This window comes from Rattus norvegicus, chromosome 10 (genome assembly GCF_036323735.1).
Source record: "Rattus norvegicus strain BN/NHsdMcwi chromosome 10, GRCr8, whole genome shotgun sequence".
Lineage (NCBI taxonomy): Eukaryota > Metazoa > Chordata > Mammalia > Rodentia > Muridae > Rattus > Rattus norvegicus.
Genome location: NC_086028.1, coordinates 61,792,263 through 61,808,094, shown reverse-complemented (window position 1 = coordinate 61,808,094; position 15,832 = coordinate 61,792,263). Strand labels below are relative to the sequence as shown.

The window sequence follows — 15,832 nt, the reverse complement described above, 5'->3', positions numbered from 1 at the left end:
TCCTGTCTCCTTTCTCCGCCCTCCCACAGCTCTGCTGTATAAGCCTATTGACCGAGTCACTCGGAGTACCCTGGTCCTGCACGTGAGTGTTGTGTCCCATTGTGGGTTAAGAGTTTCATGTGAGGGCATTGAAGTCATTGAAACTCCATTGGGGGAACAAGGCAGAGGGTCCCTGGGCCCTGACTGCCAGCCCAACTGCCCTGTCCTAAATATAGCTTGGCTACTAAGCTTAATACTTAGCCAAGTACTCCTCAGGAGGCAGACACCTGCTGCTGCTTTGTTCCCTGCCTCTTATCTCCAGGGTCCTGGAACAGCTGTATAGTGAGTAGAGGAGGGTTCCCCAGCTGTTTGGTGAGGTATAGCTTCACTGGGCCATAGCCCCTGGGGAAGAGTCATGAGAATGCAGCAGAAATCAGAGGAACACTGAATGCCTCCGCCAGCATTCCTCAGACCCTGGTTCCATTCTGATTTCACAGGAATGGCTGGGTAGAGTGTGGGTCCTGGAGGTACCCCCTTAGAATTCTTTGGGGGATTGATTGCATGTTCCCCGCTGTCTTCTCATTGAACCTGAACCGTTTCCTCTTAGCTCACTCCTTGCCCCCACTGTTTCCCAGGATCTGTTGAAGCACACACCTGTGGACCACCCCGACTACCCACTGCTTCAGGATGCCCTTCGAATCTCCCAGAATTTTCTATCTAGCATTAATGAGGATATTGATCCTCGCCGGACTGCAGTCACAACCCCCAAGGGGGAGGTGAGTTCAAGGCTTTCACAGTTTCACACCTAGACTAGGAGTAAACAGTTGGCCAGATCCCTTGTCCCTGCTGTCCTTGGCCACCCTGATTAACTATAGCTTGTTGGGTCCTAGGTTAAGAACGTTATGACTGGCTAGGCAGTGGTGGTGCACACCTTTAATCCCAACACTCAGGAGGCAGAGGCAGGAGAATCTCCATGAGTTCAAATCCAGCTTGATCTATAGAGCACATTGCAGGGCAAGGCTACACAGAGAAACTCTGTCTTGAAAAAGCTAACTTCCCTTACCCCCACCTCCACCCCCCAAAAAAGAATTTGAAGACTATTGTCTCTGACTGGGGAGATGGCTCAGTGGTTAAGAGCACTGACTGCTCTTCCAGAGGTCCTGAGTTCAATTCCCAGCAACCACATGGTGGCTCACAACCATTTGTTTTTTTGTTTTTGTTTTTGTTTTTTGTTTTTTTTTTTTTTGGTTCTTTTTTTCGGAGCTGGGGACCGAACCCAGGGCCTTGCGCTTCCTAGGTAAGCGCTCTACCACTGAGCTAAATCCCCAGCCCCGGCTCACAACCATTTGTAATGGGATCTGATGCCCTCTTCTGGTGTGTCTGAAGATAGCTATAATATACTCATGTACATAAAACAAATAAATAAATCTCTTAAAAAAAAAAAAAAAAAGACTGTTGTCTCCTAGGTCCCTATAATAACCTGTTAAGACAATCTCTGAGCCTGGTACAGGGATCCCCAGATAAAAGTGTCAAAACTAGATTCTTTTTTTTTTTTTTTTTTTCTTTTTCTGGTTCTTTTTTTTTTTCGGAGCTGGGGACTGAACCCAGGGCCTTGCGCTTCCTAGGCAAGCGCTCTACCACTGAGCTAAATCCCCAACCCCTCAAAACTAGATTCTTTTTTTTTTTTTTTTTTTCTTTTTCTTTTTTTTTTTCGGAGCTGGGGACCGAACCCAGGGCCTTGCGCTTGCAAGGCAAACGCTCTACCACTGAGCTAAATCCCCAACCCCCAAAACTAGATTCTTAACTGACTGTCAAACTCCACACATTTCTCCCACCAGGAGCTGGACCTTCATAGAGCTCATTCTTGGTCCACATCCTTGCTCTGATTGGGATGATACTCTCTGGGAGCCCCAGTAGACACTTAATGAACACAGTGGGTAGGCTAGAGCTAGGCGACAAGCCCAACCACAGAGAATGCTAGTACTGGACATGGTTTAGCCACCCAGGCTGATGATATGTCCTCGGAAACACCCAGATGTGACATTGCATCTCCCCTGGGGTGGGGTGAAAAGCTTCCTGACGAAAGAGTGGGAAAGCAGTGTGACCAACTGGGGAGACTGTGACCCTCAGTGGTCAACAGACTGGCCCAGATACAGTGCCTTTAGTCTAATTGAGGTAATTAAGTAGCATTTAGGAGAGAAGGCTGACTGGGTTTATGCTCCTTTGTTTCATTTATGAGTCTCCGATGTCTGCTGGGAGAGGAAGTAATGAGGGACAGGGTCTGGAGCATGGCTAATGGGGCATGAGCTGTCTGTACGCAGTTTCCAGCCCTGCCCTGCAACATCCCAGAAAATGGCACCAGTGCATTTTACTCAGGATATCTGGGGGAAAAAAAATCTCTAGAAGTCAGAGAGCGCTATCAGTTTCGGGTTGTATAAATCATATCCTTTCCACAAGCTCACCCACAGACAATAGTGTATGTAGGTCACACAGCGTATCGCGCACACAGAGAAGGCTGGACTAGCTGGCGACAGCTCTGAAGAAGCCCACTAGCTCTGAGGGTTGCAGGGAGGAAGCGACTCGTGTCTCACGAGCACTGAGATGCTTCTCACTGTCCCCACCACTATAGCTCCCCTTGGGGAAACCCCAGGGCTTTCAACCATAGTTGAAGAATCCATGGAGAAGGGAGCATGGGCAAGCCTGAGTGGGTTGGCTGAGCAAGATGAGCTGAAACTAGATCAAACTCTCTGATGGGAGGGGATGTGAGATTGGAGGTGTTCATGGCCAAGGGTGGAGAAACCAAGTCGCTGCAGAAAGTTTTTCTTAATCCAGGGGAAGCTGCTGAGCGCTGTGGGGAAGGGTGCCCCTACTGTCTGTGAATTGCGCTGTGCAGTTCCACGTTGAGTACTGCTTCATGAGACAGACACCATTCTCTTAGCCACTCAGACAATAGGTCTGAGAGGAGAGGAGAGTACAGCTGAGAAAGGGCTGAATCTGGAGTCCAACCAAAGCCAATGCAGGCCGGGCCCTGAAGCTCTCCTCCCTCTGAGCAGGTGGGGGGTGCTCTCTCCCTCAGACTCGGCAGCTGGTGAAGGACGGCTTCCTGGTGGAAATGTCTGAGAGCTCCCGGAAGCTGCGGCACGTCTTTCTCTTCACAGATGTTCTACTGTGTGCCAAGCTAAAGAAGACCTCTGCAGGGTGAGGATGTGGGGTTTGGGATCACAGTGAGGGACAACTGGCTTGGGCAGTGTGTTTCTTCTTTTTCCCCTTTCAGAAAAAAAGGCATGTTAGCCAGGAGTGGTGGCTTATATCTGTAGGGAGGCTAACACAGAAAGATCACGGCAAGTTTAAGGCTTCCAGGGTTACAGTTCGAGATCATGTACACATATATTCAATTCAGTTTTACTATGCAGTCTTTTCTAGAAAGAAATCATGCATTGTTGTTGTTCTTATTGTTGTTGTTCTTATTACTATTAAGGTAATATAGGAAAAAGAACTTCCCTGAACCTAAGCTTAAGTTTTCTGTGACTATATATTCTTTCCCATTTTTTAAAAATGGTTTTGTGTTTTTTATTTTAGTTGTACTAACAGAGAACGCCCAATTTGGGGCTCTGCTTTTTGTTTTGTTTTTTTGTTGTTGTTGTTTTGGGTTTTTTTACATTCACATGATTATTATATATTAGATAGATCTCACTATGTAGCCCTGGATGTCCTGGAACACCCTATGTAGACCAGGCTAGCCTTGAACTCAGAGTTCTTTCTGCTTCTGCCTCCTGGGTGCTGGTGGATCAGAGGCATGCGGCCTCACTTTATCCAGCTTGGGCTTTTCCTGTTCTGTTCAGGGAGCCTTTTTCTTATAGCTGCTGAGTTGTTTCAAATACCACTTTACTTTTCTGCATGATATTAAGTGGCTATGCCATAATTAATTAAAGTATTCTCTCCTTACTAGACAAAGTTTTTGCTAACTACAGTTCCATGGGTATTCCTCACATCTGCTGCTGTTTGTTGAGGCCTTCCATCACTCCAGGTGCCATGGCAAATGTCTCATCAGATACATTGTTTCTAATCTTCCTATCACCCTCACAAAGTGGCTTTTATTTTCCCTATTTCATAGTCAGAAGCTAAAGAGGAGGCAAGTAAGTTGCCCAAGGTCACATGGCTAGAAATGGAGGAGATGAGATTTGAACTCTTAACTCTGAAGCTCCCTTTCAGCTCCTTTTCAGTAGTGTGGATCTGTCATTTATAATCTATTATGTGCTAAACATGTTGCCTTATACTATAGAGGGAGATCTTTGTGCCTACAGTAACATAAGGGACCAGGACTGGGAACAAATCTAATTCTCAGAGGAATTCGAAGAGAAGAGGTTCTTGTGGGCTTCAGTTGAGGAGGACATAACTCCCAGGAGCTAGTCCCAGAGATGCCAGTAGTAAGCTGTGTCCTGGGATTATGCTCCTGTGCTGCATTTATGAGTCCCCACTATCTGCTAGGAAGGGACGTAATGAGGGGTGTGGTCTGCAGCCTGGCTAACAAGACGTAGAGCCCCCTTCATTTTCAGCTCTTCTCCCACAGCAGATATTAATAATCAATCATAGCACCCTTTCCCAGTGGCTTAGATATAGATTGATTGATTGATTGATTGATTGATTGAGATGGAGTTTTGCTATGTAGCCTTGCCTGTCATGGAACTGTCTATGTAGACTAGGCTAGCCTTGAATTTATAGAGGTCCACTTGCCTCTGCCTCTGAATGCTGGGATAAAAGTCATACGCCACCACACCCAGCTTGGATGTAGTTTTATGACTCTCGGCCCAGGGCTTTGTATGCCCCCTGTGGATTGGAACTGACATTCAGAATCGAATCTGTAGCCCACCTGTACTATAAAGGACAATGATTGGGAGCTTCAGTCTGGATAGACTAGAGGAGATGGCGGGGTGTGAGGCAAGGGGGAGGAAAACATGAGCACAGCCAAGAAGGCTTCATGCTTGATACACAGGGATTTGGGATATTTAAAAGCACCAGTCCCACTGGTGAAGACTGGGCTTCACTGCTGGCTGACCAGGGCCTGGTTCTCAGTGTTCCTTCCACAAGTGTGTTAGGAACAAGTGCCTTAAGTTCCTCAAGAGCAGGAAGTGTTCCCGTCTCCCATGCATCTCAGCAGATCCCTTTGTGGGTATTTTTTTGCTCTGGGAGAGCACTTCTGCATTGAAGAGGCTACTTTGCCTAGCTCACGTCTCCCACTGCTTGCTTACAGAAAACATCAGCAGTATGACTGTAAGTGGTACATCCCCCTGGCTGACTTAGTGTTCCCATCCCCTGAGGAGTCCGAGGCCAGTCCCCAGGTACACCCCTTCCCAGACCACGAGCTAGAGGACATGAAAGTGAAGATCTCTGCCCTCAAGAGTGAGATCCAGAAGGAGGTAAGTCATGGCTTGGGGCTGTTTTGAACTGGGGATTCTAGGGGGGTGGAGAGAGGGGGCTACAGGCTTAAGAGTGTCGTGCGAGAGGCAGGATGCAAGAATGGGAGCCCCTGCTTGTGTAAGTGCTGAGGTGGGGCCAAGGACCAGTGCTAGTGGGTTTAATTATGGACTGTTTCCTCAGTAACCGTGTGTGTTGCACACTGTAGAAAGGGGAAGCAAGAGAGGAGGAATGAGAGGCTTTCTTGAGAAGAAGCACAGGAGGCCTCGTGAGAAACCGTCACCTCTAAAGGGAACTAAATAGGGAGAGGGGTCCTGGGTGCAACAGTTGGCCAAAGCATGTGCTAAGGAGGAAATCAGATTCTTGTCACACGCAGAACATCCACAAACAGTTCTATGTTGGTCCACAAAGTGAATCTCTGATCTTTTTAAAAGTTGGATAGCCTGTGGGTCATATTCACAGACTTCACTGTAGACAAATTATACAAAGTTAACTAGAAAGTTAGTATTTTAAGAAGGGGACTCAAAACTGAAAACAATCTAGCAGTGCATAAAAAATGAGAAGTACCAAGACCAAAACCCATGGAATGAGGGCGAAGCACTCACTGGAGGAAAATATGTAGCTTTACATTGGTGTGTTCAAAAGCAGTGGCTTGGGAAGGTAAGGTGTCACTGTGAAGAAAAGCATTTGCCACCAAACCCGAGGACTTGGGTTCAGAACCTAGGCCTACCTAATGCAAGAGAAAGAGTCAGCTCCCTCAGTTTACCCACTGAGCCATCTTGCTGGCCATACTGATAATTTTTAAAACTCAGTAGATAGTGTAAAAGCAGTTATCACCTCACATCGTTAACAACTTGAAGTGTGTGCATGAGCGTGTGCGAGTGTGTGCACTCGTGTATGTGTGTGTGTGTAACTGGACCACGTGTCCTGTGCATTTAAAGGGTCTCACAGAACTACACCTGGAATTCTGGATTGTCTGATCCCCTTCAGCAGCCGCATTCTGCTCAACTGCCAGACATGTACTGGGTGTTTAGATTGTTCCTGGTTTGTTCCCTGAAGGAGGCGGGTTTAGAGTGCACATAGCTTCCTTGAGTCTCCACAAGTGACATGGCTGGGCAGCTGTGTGCATTCAGTTAGAGCCGCCTCTGAGAAACTTGTTACCTTCTTCTAACAGGATGTGAGAGCCACTGCCACAGAGCTGGCTGTGAGGTTGGTTAGAGTCTTGCCAGACTGACATGTTAAGTGTTAGGGAGATGGCTCAGTGGTTAAAGTGCTTGCCACGCAAGTAAGAAACCACAGGTCAGATAAAAAGAACCCACATAAATGCTGGCTGGATGGGGTGGCCATCCTGTAATTCCAGCACTTGGAACCCCAGTCCAAGCTGGCTGTTGAGACCAGCCCTGTCAGCCAGCTCTAGGTTCGATTGAGAGACCCTACCTCAAAGAATAAGGTAGAAGAGGGATCAAGGAAGATTCCATCATCACCTTTGGGCCTACACTTGAGTGCTCACACGTATTTGAACGCACACGTGCACACCACACACATCCATGAAGGGGAAAAGATGAGGCTAATACAAATTAAAGGGCGCGGGGAATTCAGTGGCGCTGGGTTTGAAGCACAGGAAGCTTCCTTGATGAACTGGGAGGTTGGAGCGTTGGAGAAGGCTCCTTGTGCAGTGTGGAGGTGAGCAGGGCAGGCTTGGTAGCGTATGGGACCACAGGCCAGGCTCTGAGGCTCTGCAGCAGACCAATAGCTGGGGCTCCATGCTGAAAGCTATCTGATGGTTTCTGGCAGAGGCGATTGAGTGACAGGGTAGTCTCACTTCCTTACCCATGGTCACCTGAAAGCTTCAGGCCTTGTCCGGTCCTTGGGTTTTCTGTGGTGAAGCAGAACAGAGGGAGTACTCAGGACTGGGGTAGTTCCACTACTATTGGGGGTTGGGGCTCTGGGTTTGGGGTGGTCCAGTTGTCTGGCCTGACCTTGGGTATCTTTAAAGGGGGATTTGGGCTGGGCCTTAGGCTAGTTGCATGTGAATACTGTACTCACAGGAGGACTAGTTAGGAATTAGCTGGGTCCTGGGAGGTGCAAACTTCATGGACTATAGCAAATAAGAACCTGATTGGCACACAGGAGAATGTTGTGCTTAGCACAGCTGAATGAGATATGAACTCCGTATGAGGGAAAAACCCATGTCTCATCTCCTGCAGAAAGCCAACAAAGGACAGAGCCGAGCCATTGAGCGCCTCAAAAAGAAGATGTTTGAGAATGAGTTCTTACTGCTGCTCAATTCCCCAACGATCCCATTCCGGATACACAATCGGAATGGAAAGGTCAGGGGGAGCAGGGTGGAGGGTCACTTGGTCCCTTAGTGCAGGGTTGCCCACTCCCTATGGTTTCTGGCGCTGACCCATGGGAATCAGGGGCAGGGGCTGGAAACCCCATTTCCCAGTCCTCAGCTCCAGTCCTGGATATGCTCGCCCAGCTGCAGTGAGCTACTGCCCTCTGCTGGCCACCATTGGCACTGCCACCACCACTCTTGTTACCTGGCTCCCTAAAAAGGACAGCCCCCAAACCCCCCCCCCATGCCCCCTCCTTCAGTTTCAGAGGGCCTGATTGATTAGGCTTTGATGGGGCACCTAGAGGGTGGGGTGCACCTTTCCAGCTGTGGCCACTGCACTGAAGTTTGCCTCTCCCTCCAGAGTTACCTGTTTCTTCTGTCTTCTGACTATGAGAGGTCGGAGTGGAGAGAAGCGATTCAGAAACTACAGAAGAAGGGTAAAATCCTGCCCAGCTTCATACTGCTCTGAAGGTGTCCTTGGCAGCAAAGGGCCTTGTGTCCTTCCAAGCTTCTTCCCTCCAGTGTCTCTTTAGCCCTCAGAGTCACCTTAAGATGCCAGGGAGGTGGCATTCTTGAGGTGTTACTATCTGTTGAGGTCCAATGAATTCATAACACGCCACCTAGGGCTCTGGGTTGGGTGTCCTCTTGCTTCCCCCCCCCACACACACGGGCCTCTTTACTTACCGCTTTTGCCTCTGGCATGCCACCGCTGTGCTCACGTGAATATCTGCGGGACTTTCCCTTCGCCCAAAGATCCAACTCCAACACTAGTAACTGAGCTGAGTTCCAGAAGCGTCTGCAAGAAGGGCAGTAGGTTCTTGTGGGCCTATAATGAAGCTCCCTCTCCACTTGGCTCCCCCCACAGATCTCCAGGCCTTTGTCCTGAGCTCTGTGGAGCTCCAGGTGCTCACGGGATCCTGTTTCAAGCTTAGGACTGTGCACAACATTCCTGTCACCAGCAATAAAGATGGTAAGATTTGGAGCTGCCCAGCCAGCAGGTCCAGGCTCCCAGGGCATTGCTAGGGGTCTTCTACAGGGACCGAGGAGGCTAGGCATGGCTGCTAGTGGCTGATTCACTGCCCGGTGTGGCTGAAACTGTCCTCTTGCCAAGTATACAGAGACTGTAAATGGGACATACTCTCTCAGGGGCTCAGGTAATTCTTTGCTCGCTCCAGTTCGAGTGAAAAACCTGCATCGTGGAGATGGTGCTGGAACTCACCCAACCAGAACAGAAGAAGGCTGCAGGATGGGGCAGGGATTTGCTAGGGAGCCATGAGACGGTAGGTAGACTAGAGAGGGATAAGAGAAATCAGGCCGAGTGTTTCTGGAGGTAGATTTGAAAGGCGTTAAATGCCAAGCAAGGGGGTTTGGAGGTGGTGCCGTAATTCCAGGAGCCTACAGGAGGCTTCTGAGCATGGAGGCTCATGCCGAGGCTAGAAACTCGCCCAGGGTCTGCTCCCCTAGTGCTGCATGGCATCTGCTCTGTGGCCCCCTAATCTTCCAGTCCCTGCCTTCTCGGTAGTGCTGGGATTTCAGCATGTGCCACCATCCAGGCCATGAAAGGAGTTTTGAAAGCCAGATTCCTTCAGGCCCACTCGGAGACCTTCGTGTCCCAAACAAGGGCCGAGTCTTCCCTTGGAGCCTTGCCTTTTCTATTAGACAAAGTGATTCATTTTGAAGGATTAGGCAGAGGAGGGCAGCCTTGGGATAAGCCGCGATCAGAGAGAGGAAGATTCGGAATGCCTGGCCTCAGACGTTTGTTGTAGCTCGCGGCTTGAGCAGAGAGAACTCCTTTCTTGAGCTGCACACATTGTGGGAACACACATGGACTTGTTTCCCAGATGGCCAGTAGGTGGCGCTGTGGACCACAGTCCCCTCCGCCTTCCCACCAGCCCAGGGTGGAAGAGCTGGCGAGTCTCCGGCACCTCTAGCCTCCTCTTTGCTCTCTTGCAGACGATGAGTCTCCAGGACTGTACGGCTTCCTTCATGTCATCGTCCACTCTGCCAAGGGCTTTAAACAATCAGCCAGTAAGTACCTCGTGGCCCCCAGGAAGAAGTTGTGTGGCCACTGTCCATCTTTCATAGCGAGTCCCTGAGGGCCCACTAGGCAGGGCTCTTTCCTCAGCTGCTCAGCTCTGACTCCCCATGCGGAGGCCCTGCCTGAGTTGTAAGATTCACCCTCCTGGCAGGGAAGCCACCTTTGCTATCTGTCTTTAAGATCTGCTTTCCTTCAAGCCTTTCCTTACAGACACCGAAGCTCAAACTCATGCCTTGCGATTAAACTCTGTGATCCTAGGCAGGTTTTCTAACCTTTCTGAGGCTCTCAGCTTCCTTCTCTATAAAAGGCAGTCGTGGGCCTGGACAGAGTGCTCCATGGTGAATGGTGCTTATTGCTCCGGCAGAGGACCTGGGCTTCGTTCCCAGCACCCACAGGGTGGGTCACAACCATCTATCTCCAGTTCAAGGGATCCAACACTCCCGGTCTCCACAAGCACCGGGCACACAGACACACACGCAGGCAGACGCCCATACACATAAAATAAACCTAAAGCATCTTTTTTTAAGAATTTTGTTTGAGACAGTCTCTCTATGTAGCCCTGGTTGTCCTAGAATTTCCTTTGTAGGCCAGGCTGGCTTCAAACTCACAGAGATCTACCTGCCTCTGCCTTCTGAGTACTGGAATTAAAAGAGTACACTACCATGCCTCAAAAAGAAACTACGACAGTTGCATTTGTCTTTACTGGCCTAAAGCTGGGCTTAAATAGTATTGTGTATGTATGCAGCGCATGGGGTGCTGGGGATGGATCCACATTCCCTGCACGTCCTAGGCAAGTGCTTTACCACTGAGCAATACTCCACTTCAATTAAACTTTTTTTTTTTCCCGGAACTGGGAACCGAACCCAGGGCCTTGCGCTTGCTAGGCAAGCGCTCTACCACTGAGCTAAATCCCCACCCCTAAACTTATTTTTTAAAAAAAGACAAGGTTACACTATGTAGCACCTTGAACTCTCTTTGTAGATCAGTCTGTCCCCAAACGTACAGAGATCAACCTGCCTCTGCCTCCCAAGTGCTGGGATTAAAGGTGTCCACCACCAAACCCATCTTCAATTAAGCTTCTTTTTAATATTTATTTATTTTATGTATATGAGTGCACTGTCACTGTCTTCAGACACACCAGAAGAGGGTGCCATATCCCATTACAGATGGTTGTGGGCCACGATGTGGTTGCTGGAATTGAACTCAGGACCTCTGGAAGAGCAGTCAGTGTTCCTAACCCTAAGCCATCTCTCTGGCCCTCAGTCAAACTTCTTATTCTACTTCTTGTCTAGTGAGTTTATAGTTCCTGTTTGCCAGAGAGGAAACTGAGTCACAGAGATGTGACATGACCTTATATAGCACACAGACTCAGAAACTCAGGACTCCTGGCTCCTGCCTCTTCATACCAAGTTCACACTATTAGCCCCTAAATAGTCGTTCATTCGGTCAGCATTGCTGAGAAGCCTCTCTGTGCTTCTGGGGTGAACAGCTCTCCACTTGGTGTCCCTTTCACACTCAGGGTCATTGGCACTGCCGTGCTATCGTGCCATGCCACTTACAATTTGCCTCTCCTGCTGTGGGCACTTCAGAGACAAGAAGCAGGTCTCATTTGACCCTGGATGATTAGGAGCTCAAAAGGGCTGTGTGACACTAAATTTACAGAATGCCGACAGCATACCGAGAAAAAGATCAGAGTGGCCAGTGCCTTGGCATCCTCCAGGCCTTTGCAGCCTCATCACCTGCGCTGGTCTTGTGGCATCTCCCTGTGGTCACTAATTTCTGCTTGTACAGGGGAAGCTGAGGCTCCAGGGATTTGCCCAGGCTGCATAGTCCATAGAGATGCCATAGGATCCATGTACCCTTGATACTAAAGCTTAGGTTCCACTCCTCAGAGCCATACCCCTTCCTTCCCGAGCCCTTGACTACCCGTGTCCTGGCCCCATTCCTAGCCTGTTTAGGCCTCATTGGTATATGTGTCCTTCCCCCTACAGATCTTTACTGTACTCTGGAGGTGGATTCCTTTGGCTATTTTGTCAGCAAAGCCAAAACCAGGGTGTTTCGGGACACGACAGAGCCCAAGTGGGATGAGGTAAGTGGAGGAGGCTTGTGTCCCAGTTTGTCATCGAATATAGCTCTCTCTGCTGAGGGTGACTATGTCGCTGGCTGGACCAGCAGTATCTCCCTAAGCCCTTACTTTCACTAGTCATCTGCCTGAAGACCAGTGTTTAGGTCGATGAATCCCCATCCCCACTCCACCAGCCACATAGAGGCCTCCAGGAACTCCAGAAAGTTCCAGTGCCCCTCTTTGTCTTACGATGTGGTCCTCCTGGGTCCTGCCCACCCCAGCCCTGCAAAGCCACGACCCATACTTATTGGGAAAGCGGGAAGCCACAAGTCCCATCTTCAGGACCCTTGCTCCTTCCATCTCTCGCCAGGAGTTTGAGATTGAGCTGGAGGGCTCCCAGTCCCTGAGGATCCTGTGCTATGAGAAATGCTATGACAAGACCAAGGTCAACAAGGACAACAATGAGATTGTGGACAAGATCATGGGCAAGGGGCAGATCCAGGTAAGGAGCCAGGGCGAGACCTGGAGCTGTGGGCCAGGGCTGTGGACCTAAGGAGCCCTTCTCACTCGTTGTTCGGTCTTTTCTGACTTTGGCTCAAAGCTAAGGCAAGTTCCTCCAAAGTTGGCCCCTTGCTGTGTCCCAGTTGCCCTGAGATCCTGGGTCTCCAGGCAACCATACCTGGCCCAGATAGACCACCGTGTTTGCACAAGGTGGACAGATATGGAGTAGCTGCCTCTGTTGTCCCAGTCACTTTCTGTCCGTTGGTGGTTTTTGTGTGGTGCTGATGGGAAGCATCCCGAGGCTGTCATAAGCAGGAAGAAATGTAGATGTTTGTAATGAGCCGTGTCTGCTGCAGGCGTGAGACAGAAGGGAGTCACATGTTCCCCCGTGGTTGCCATTCTACCACAAGGGTTTAGGATAAGCAGGGCTGCCGGGCTCCAAGTTCCTGTACTGTTCTTACCTGTGATGGGAGCCACTGACTTGGAGGAGGTGGGGGTCAGGGGGAGGGGGAGGATATCAACAGAGTCAGAGCCTCAGTGAGAGCACGCATTTCAGTTGCGTTTCTTGGTGCCCTGAAGATGGACATGAGGAAAAGGGTCTGCGTGCACTTGCGTCTCTGGAGCACTGCGCCAGTTTTGAAGAAGGCTGCTATCTACTTATCTTCCCGGGATAATGTTCAGCATGGAGCCATTCACACTGCCACCTACCCTTGTGTGGTCTCACACTGAAGACACAGTGTGTGTAGATTCTGTGACCGTGCAATCAAGGGAGATGATGGCAAGGTTGGGCCGCAAGCACAGATGTGCTGGGTTTCTTGACCCCAACCAGAGGAGGGTGTTGTATCCCCTGGGATTAGAGTTAAGGATGGTTGTGAGCTGTCACGTGGGTGCTAGAAACAGAACCTGGGTCCTCTCAGTGGTCGTAACCACTGTGCCATCTTTTTGCAGGAAATGGTTGTTCTCTGGTACGTGTTGAGGTTGAAGTTTTACATCTGGTGTTTTACGTGGGGCCACTGGGAAGTGTGTGGGCATCCCCAACCCCCACCTGTCTTGGGTTCCGTATCAGAATAGAGGGGTGGTACCCTCCAGTCCAGGCCCAGCCATCTGCCTCATGGTCTTATTAAACACAGCTTTCCTGATGCTGAGGGACCTGTACCCTGCTCCTTGGTGCCGTCGCCAGGGAGACAGTGCTGCTAGGCAACCATGTGCCAGCCCTTCATTGTTTCGGAAATAAGAATGACATAAAGCTCTCTGAATCCAATCCCTTTCACATGTCCTCTTAAGTAGCAAAAACCTCATCTCTACACCCTTGGGCAAGGCCCAAGCAATGGGCAGGGGGTGAGTTCTAGGCTGGCCTGGCCAGTCTTAGCAAACACACAGCCCAGAGATGTAAGGAGCTGCCATGCTGCCTGGGCCATCAATGGCTGTGAAATGGCAGAGTGAGCAGGGCAGCCATTGAGTGAGCACTGCAGCCCATAGCCTCTCTGCACTCAGATACCAGGGCCAGGAGTCTCCTGCTGGATGGCAGCCCCGCTCCCTTCTGCCCTCACTCTGCTGCTCAGGTCCAGAGGAAACACCATAAATCATCGACTCTTGGAGACAGGAGCAGATGGAAGTCGTGGGGGAGGGGAGGCTGCCAGGTTGTATTTGGCAAAGCCGAAAGCACATTCTGCTAAGGAAAATGTTTCTGGTTTTAGCTTCGAAGAATGTTAAATGCCTGGGAGTTGATATTAAAAGAAACACAAACGTTCCTGCTGCCAGCTGACCAGGCCAGTGAGTGGGCCGCTCAGAGCCCAGGGCTGTGCTCAGGAGGCCTTTGAAGTTCTCTAGCACTCAGCCTCCTGGGCTCTGAGCCATGGGTTCACCTCATCATCTCCTGTGCACTGGGAAGGGGGTGCCCTGGCTCTTCAAGTCTTGCACTGTAGCTGGCCAGGCTGGATGGATAGTCTACACTGGACAGTCCCACATAGCCAGACCCCACAGAGCTGTGGGACAGCCTGTTCCCATAGCTGCCATGCATTTAAGGTGTCTAGAGTTCCTCCTAACTCTGAACCCCGGGTTGCTTCCCTTCTGTGGGTCCTGAGAGCTTGGTGGGAGAGGAGGTGGGACCTAAGGAATGCTTGATAGGCAGAGGGAGAGATCCCTCCACTCAGCACAGCCAGGATCAGCGAGGGGCCCCTCGTTGACTTGCTTCTGTGATGGCTTGCTCTCTTGTAGCCATGGTATAGCAGAGCATCTGGGGCTGGAGGCTGGGCTGTGTGTGATATTCAGTGCAGACAAATGGTAGCACTGGTCACTGCCGTGTGTGCCCAGTATTTGTGCTCTTAGAAGCTCATACCCAAGTGCTATCCTGCTACAGCTCTGCACGGAAGGTGACCTCTGTGTCATGCTTCACAGAAGGACATTGAGCCCAAAGTGCCTCTGCTGACAGTATGCAGGCAAAGCTGTGCCGCCATATCCTTGGTGCCGTGTTTCTGTATCTCAGGCCTTCATTAAGAAGTCTTGCAGTCCAGGTGAAAGACCTTGGCGTTGCTAATGGTCTGCTGATGGAGCTGGAGCGGTGTTCTGCTGCTGTCTTGCATAATAAGACTCAGATTCTATTGGTTGGAATAGTGTCACCTCTGGGCATAAAACATTTCTGCGTAATGCACCTAGAAAGATGCCAAATGCATGGAAAATAGCCAGGCAGGTTATAAATTTTGGGGGAAGGGTGTTTACAGTACCTCTACAGTGAGTACCCAGAAGTGTAGGGTACCCTGTCAGATTGAAGGGCTAATATTCCACTACAGGCTACCGGAGAGCAGTACAAGATGCTAGCACAATACTGAGTAAGAGCCCAGCATTGCAGAAGCCCTCAGCTATGGTCACAGGGGCTCTCCACAGTATCCTGTGGGCAGGAAGGGTCATAAAGATTAGGCAGTGAGAGCAAATAACTTGTCTAAGTTCCAGGGGTGAAGTCAGGAGAGCCAGCGGCCTAACTTAGAGCTAGCCTCTGCCACTGACTTCGAAGCCCATTGCTAGGGTGCTCTGTAGCCCCCGCTGTTCTGGATAAGGAATGTGGTGGAAAGGAAGGTCATGTGGCTGGAGGTAGGGAGGCTTCCAGAAGGATGTGGGGCCAGGGGGGTCTGAGAGCACTGAATCTTTAATTCCAAAAGCAAGGTTTGTTTGTATGAAGAAATTGGAGTCATTGTGAAGAGCCTTTGACAGTCCCCAACCCTCTCATCGAGAGCCCCACAGCCCTTTACTATGTAATTCTGTGCCTTTTCCCCTCCCTTGGGTGTGTACGCTATTATGTAGGCTTAATCATGGTGTGTGTTTTGTGTATTTTCTCTATTTTCACGGCATTGTATCATAAACCCCCTGTTTAGGCCTGTATATAGTCTTTAGATATACATTTTAAAAGCACATTATTAAAGTACTTTTAATCAGTTTATATAGTACCAGGCATGTAATGGCTCTCTTAAGGGTCTGTTACTTTAGCAAGTGGGCAGGCACT

The 15,832-nt window shown here is 49.9% G+C and overlaps 1 protein-coding gene and 1 non-coding gene across 10 annotated transcripts in view; one reads left to right on the top strand and one right to left on the bottom strand.

The window, feature by feature from the left end:
• Positions 1–15,832, top strand: part of Abr (ABR activator of RhoGEF and GTPase) — a 198,784-nt gene that overhangs the window by 151,432 nt on the left and 31,520 nt on the right. For all 9 annotated transcript variants that reach the window (XM_039085523.2, XM_039085524.2, XM_039085528.2 and 6 more), the window contains 10 exons: positions 30–82; positions 615–755; positions 3,056–3,177; positions 5,231–5,396; positions 7,602–7,724; positions 8,094–8,169; positions 8,598–8,702; positions 9,686–9,760; positions 11,762–11,859; positions 12,206–12,337. In XM_039085523.2, coding sequence (XP_038941451.1) covers positions 30–82; positions 615–755; positions 3,056–3,177; positions 5,231–5,396; positions 7,602–7,724; positions 8,094–8,169; positions 8,598–8,702; positions 9,686–9,760; positions 11,762–11,859; positions 12,206–12,337 — 1,091 coding nt within the window. The remainder of the gene's footprint in view (positions 1–29; positions 83–614; positions 756–3,055; positions 3,178–5,230; positions 5,397–7,601; positions 7,725–8,093; positions 8,170–8,597; positions 8,703–9,685; positions 9,761–11,761; positions 11,860–12,205; positions 12,338–15,832) is intronic.
• Positions 1,689–1,770, bottom strand: Trnaa-ugc11 (transfer RNA alanine (anticodon UGC) 11). Its single transcript has one exon. It is a non-coding gene; the product is annotated as a tRNA-Ala (tRNA).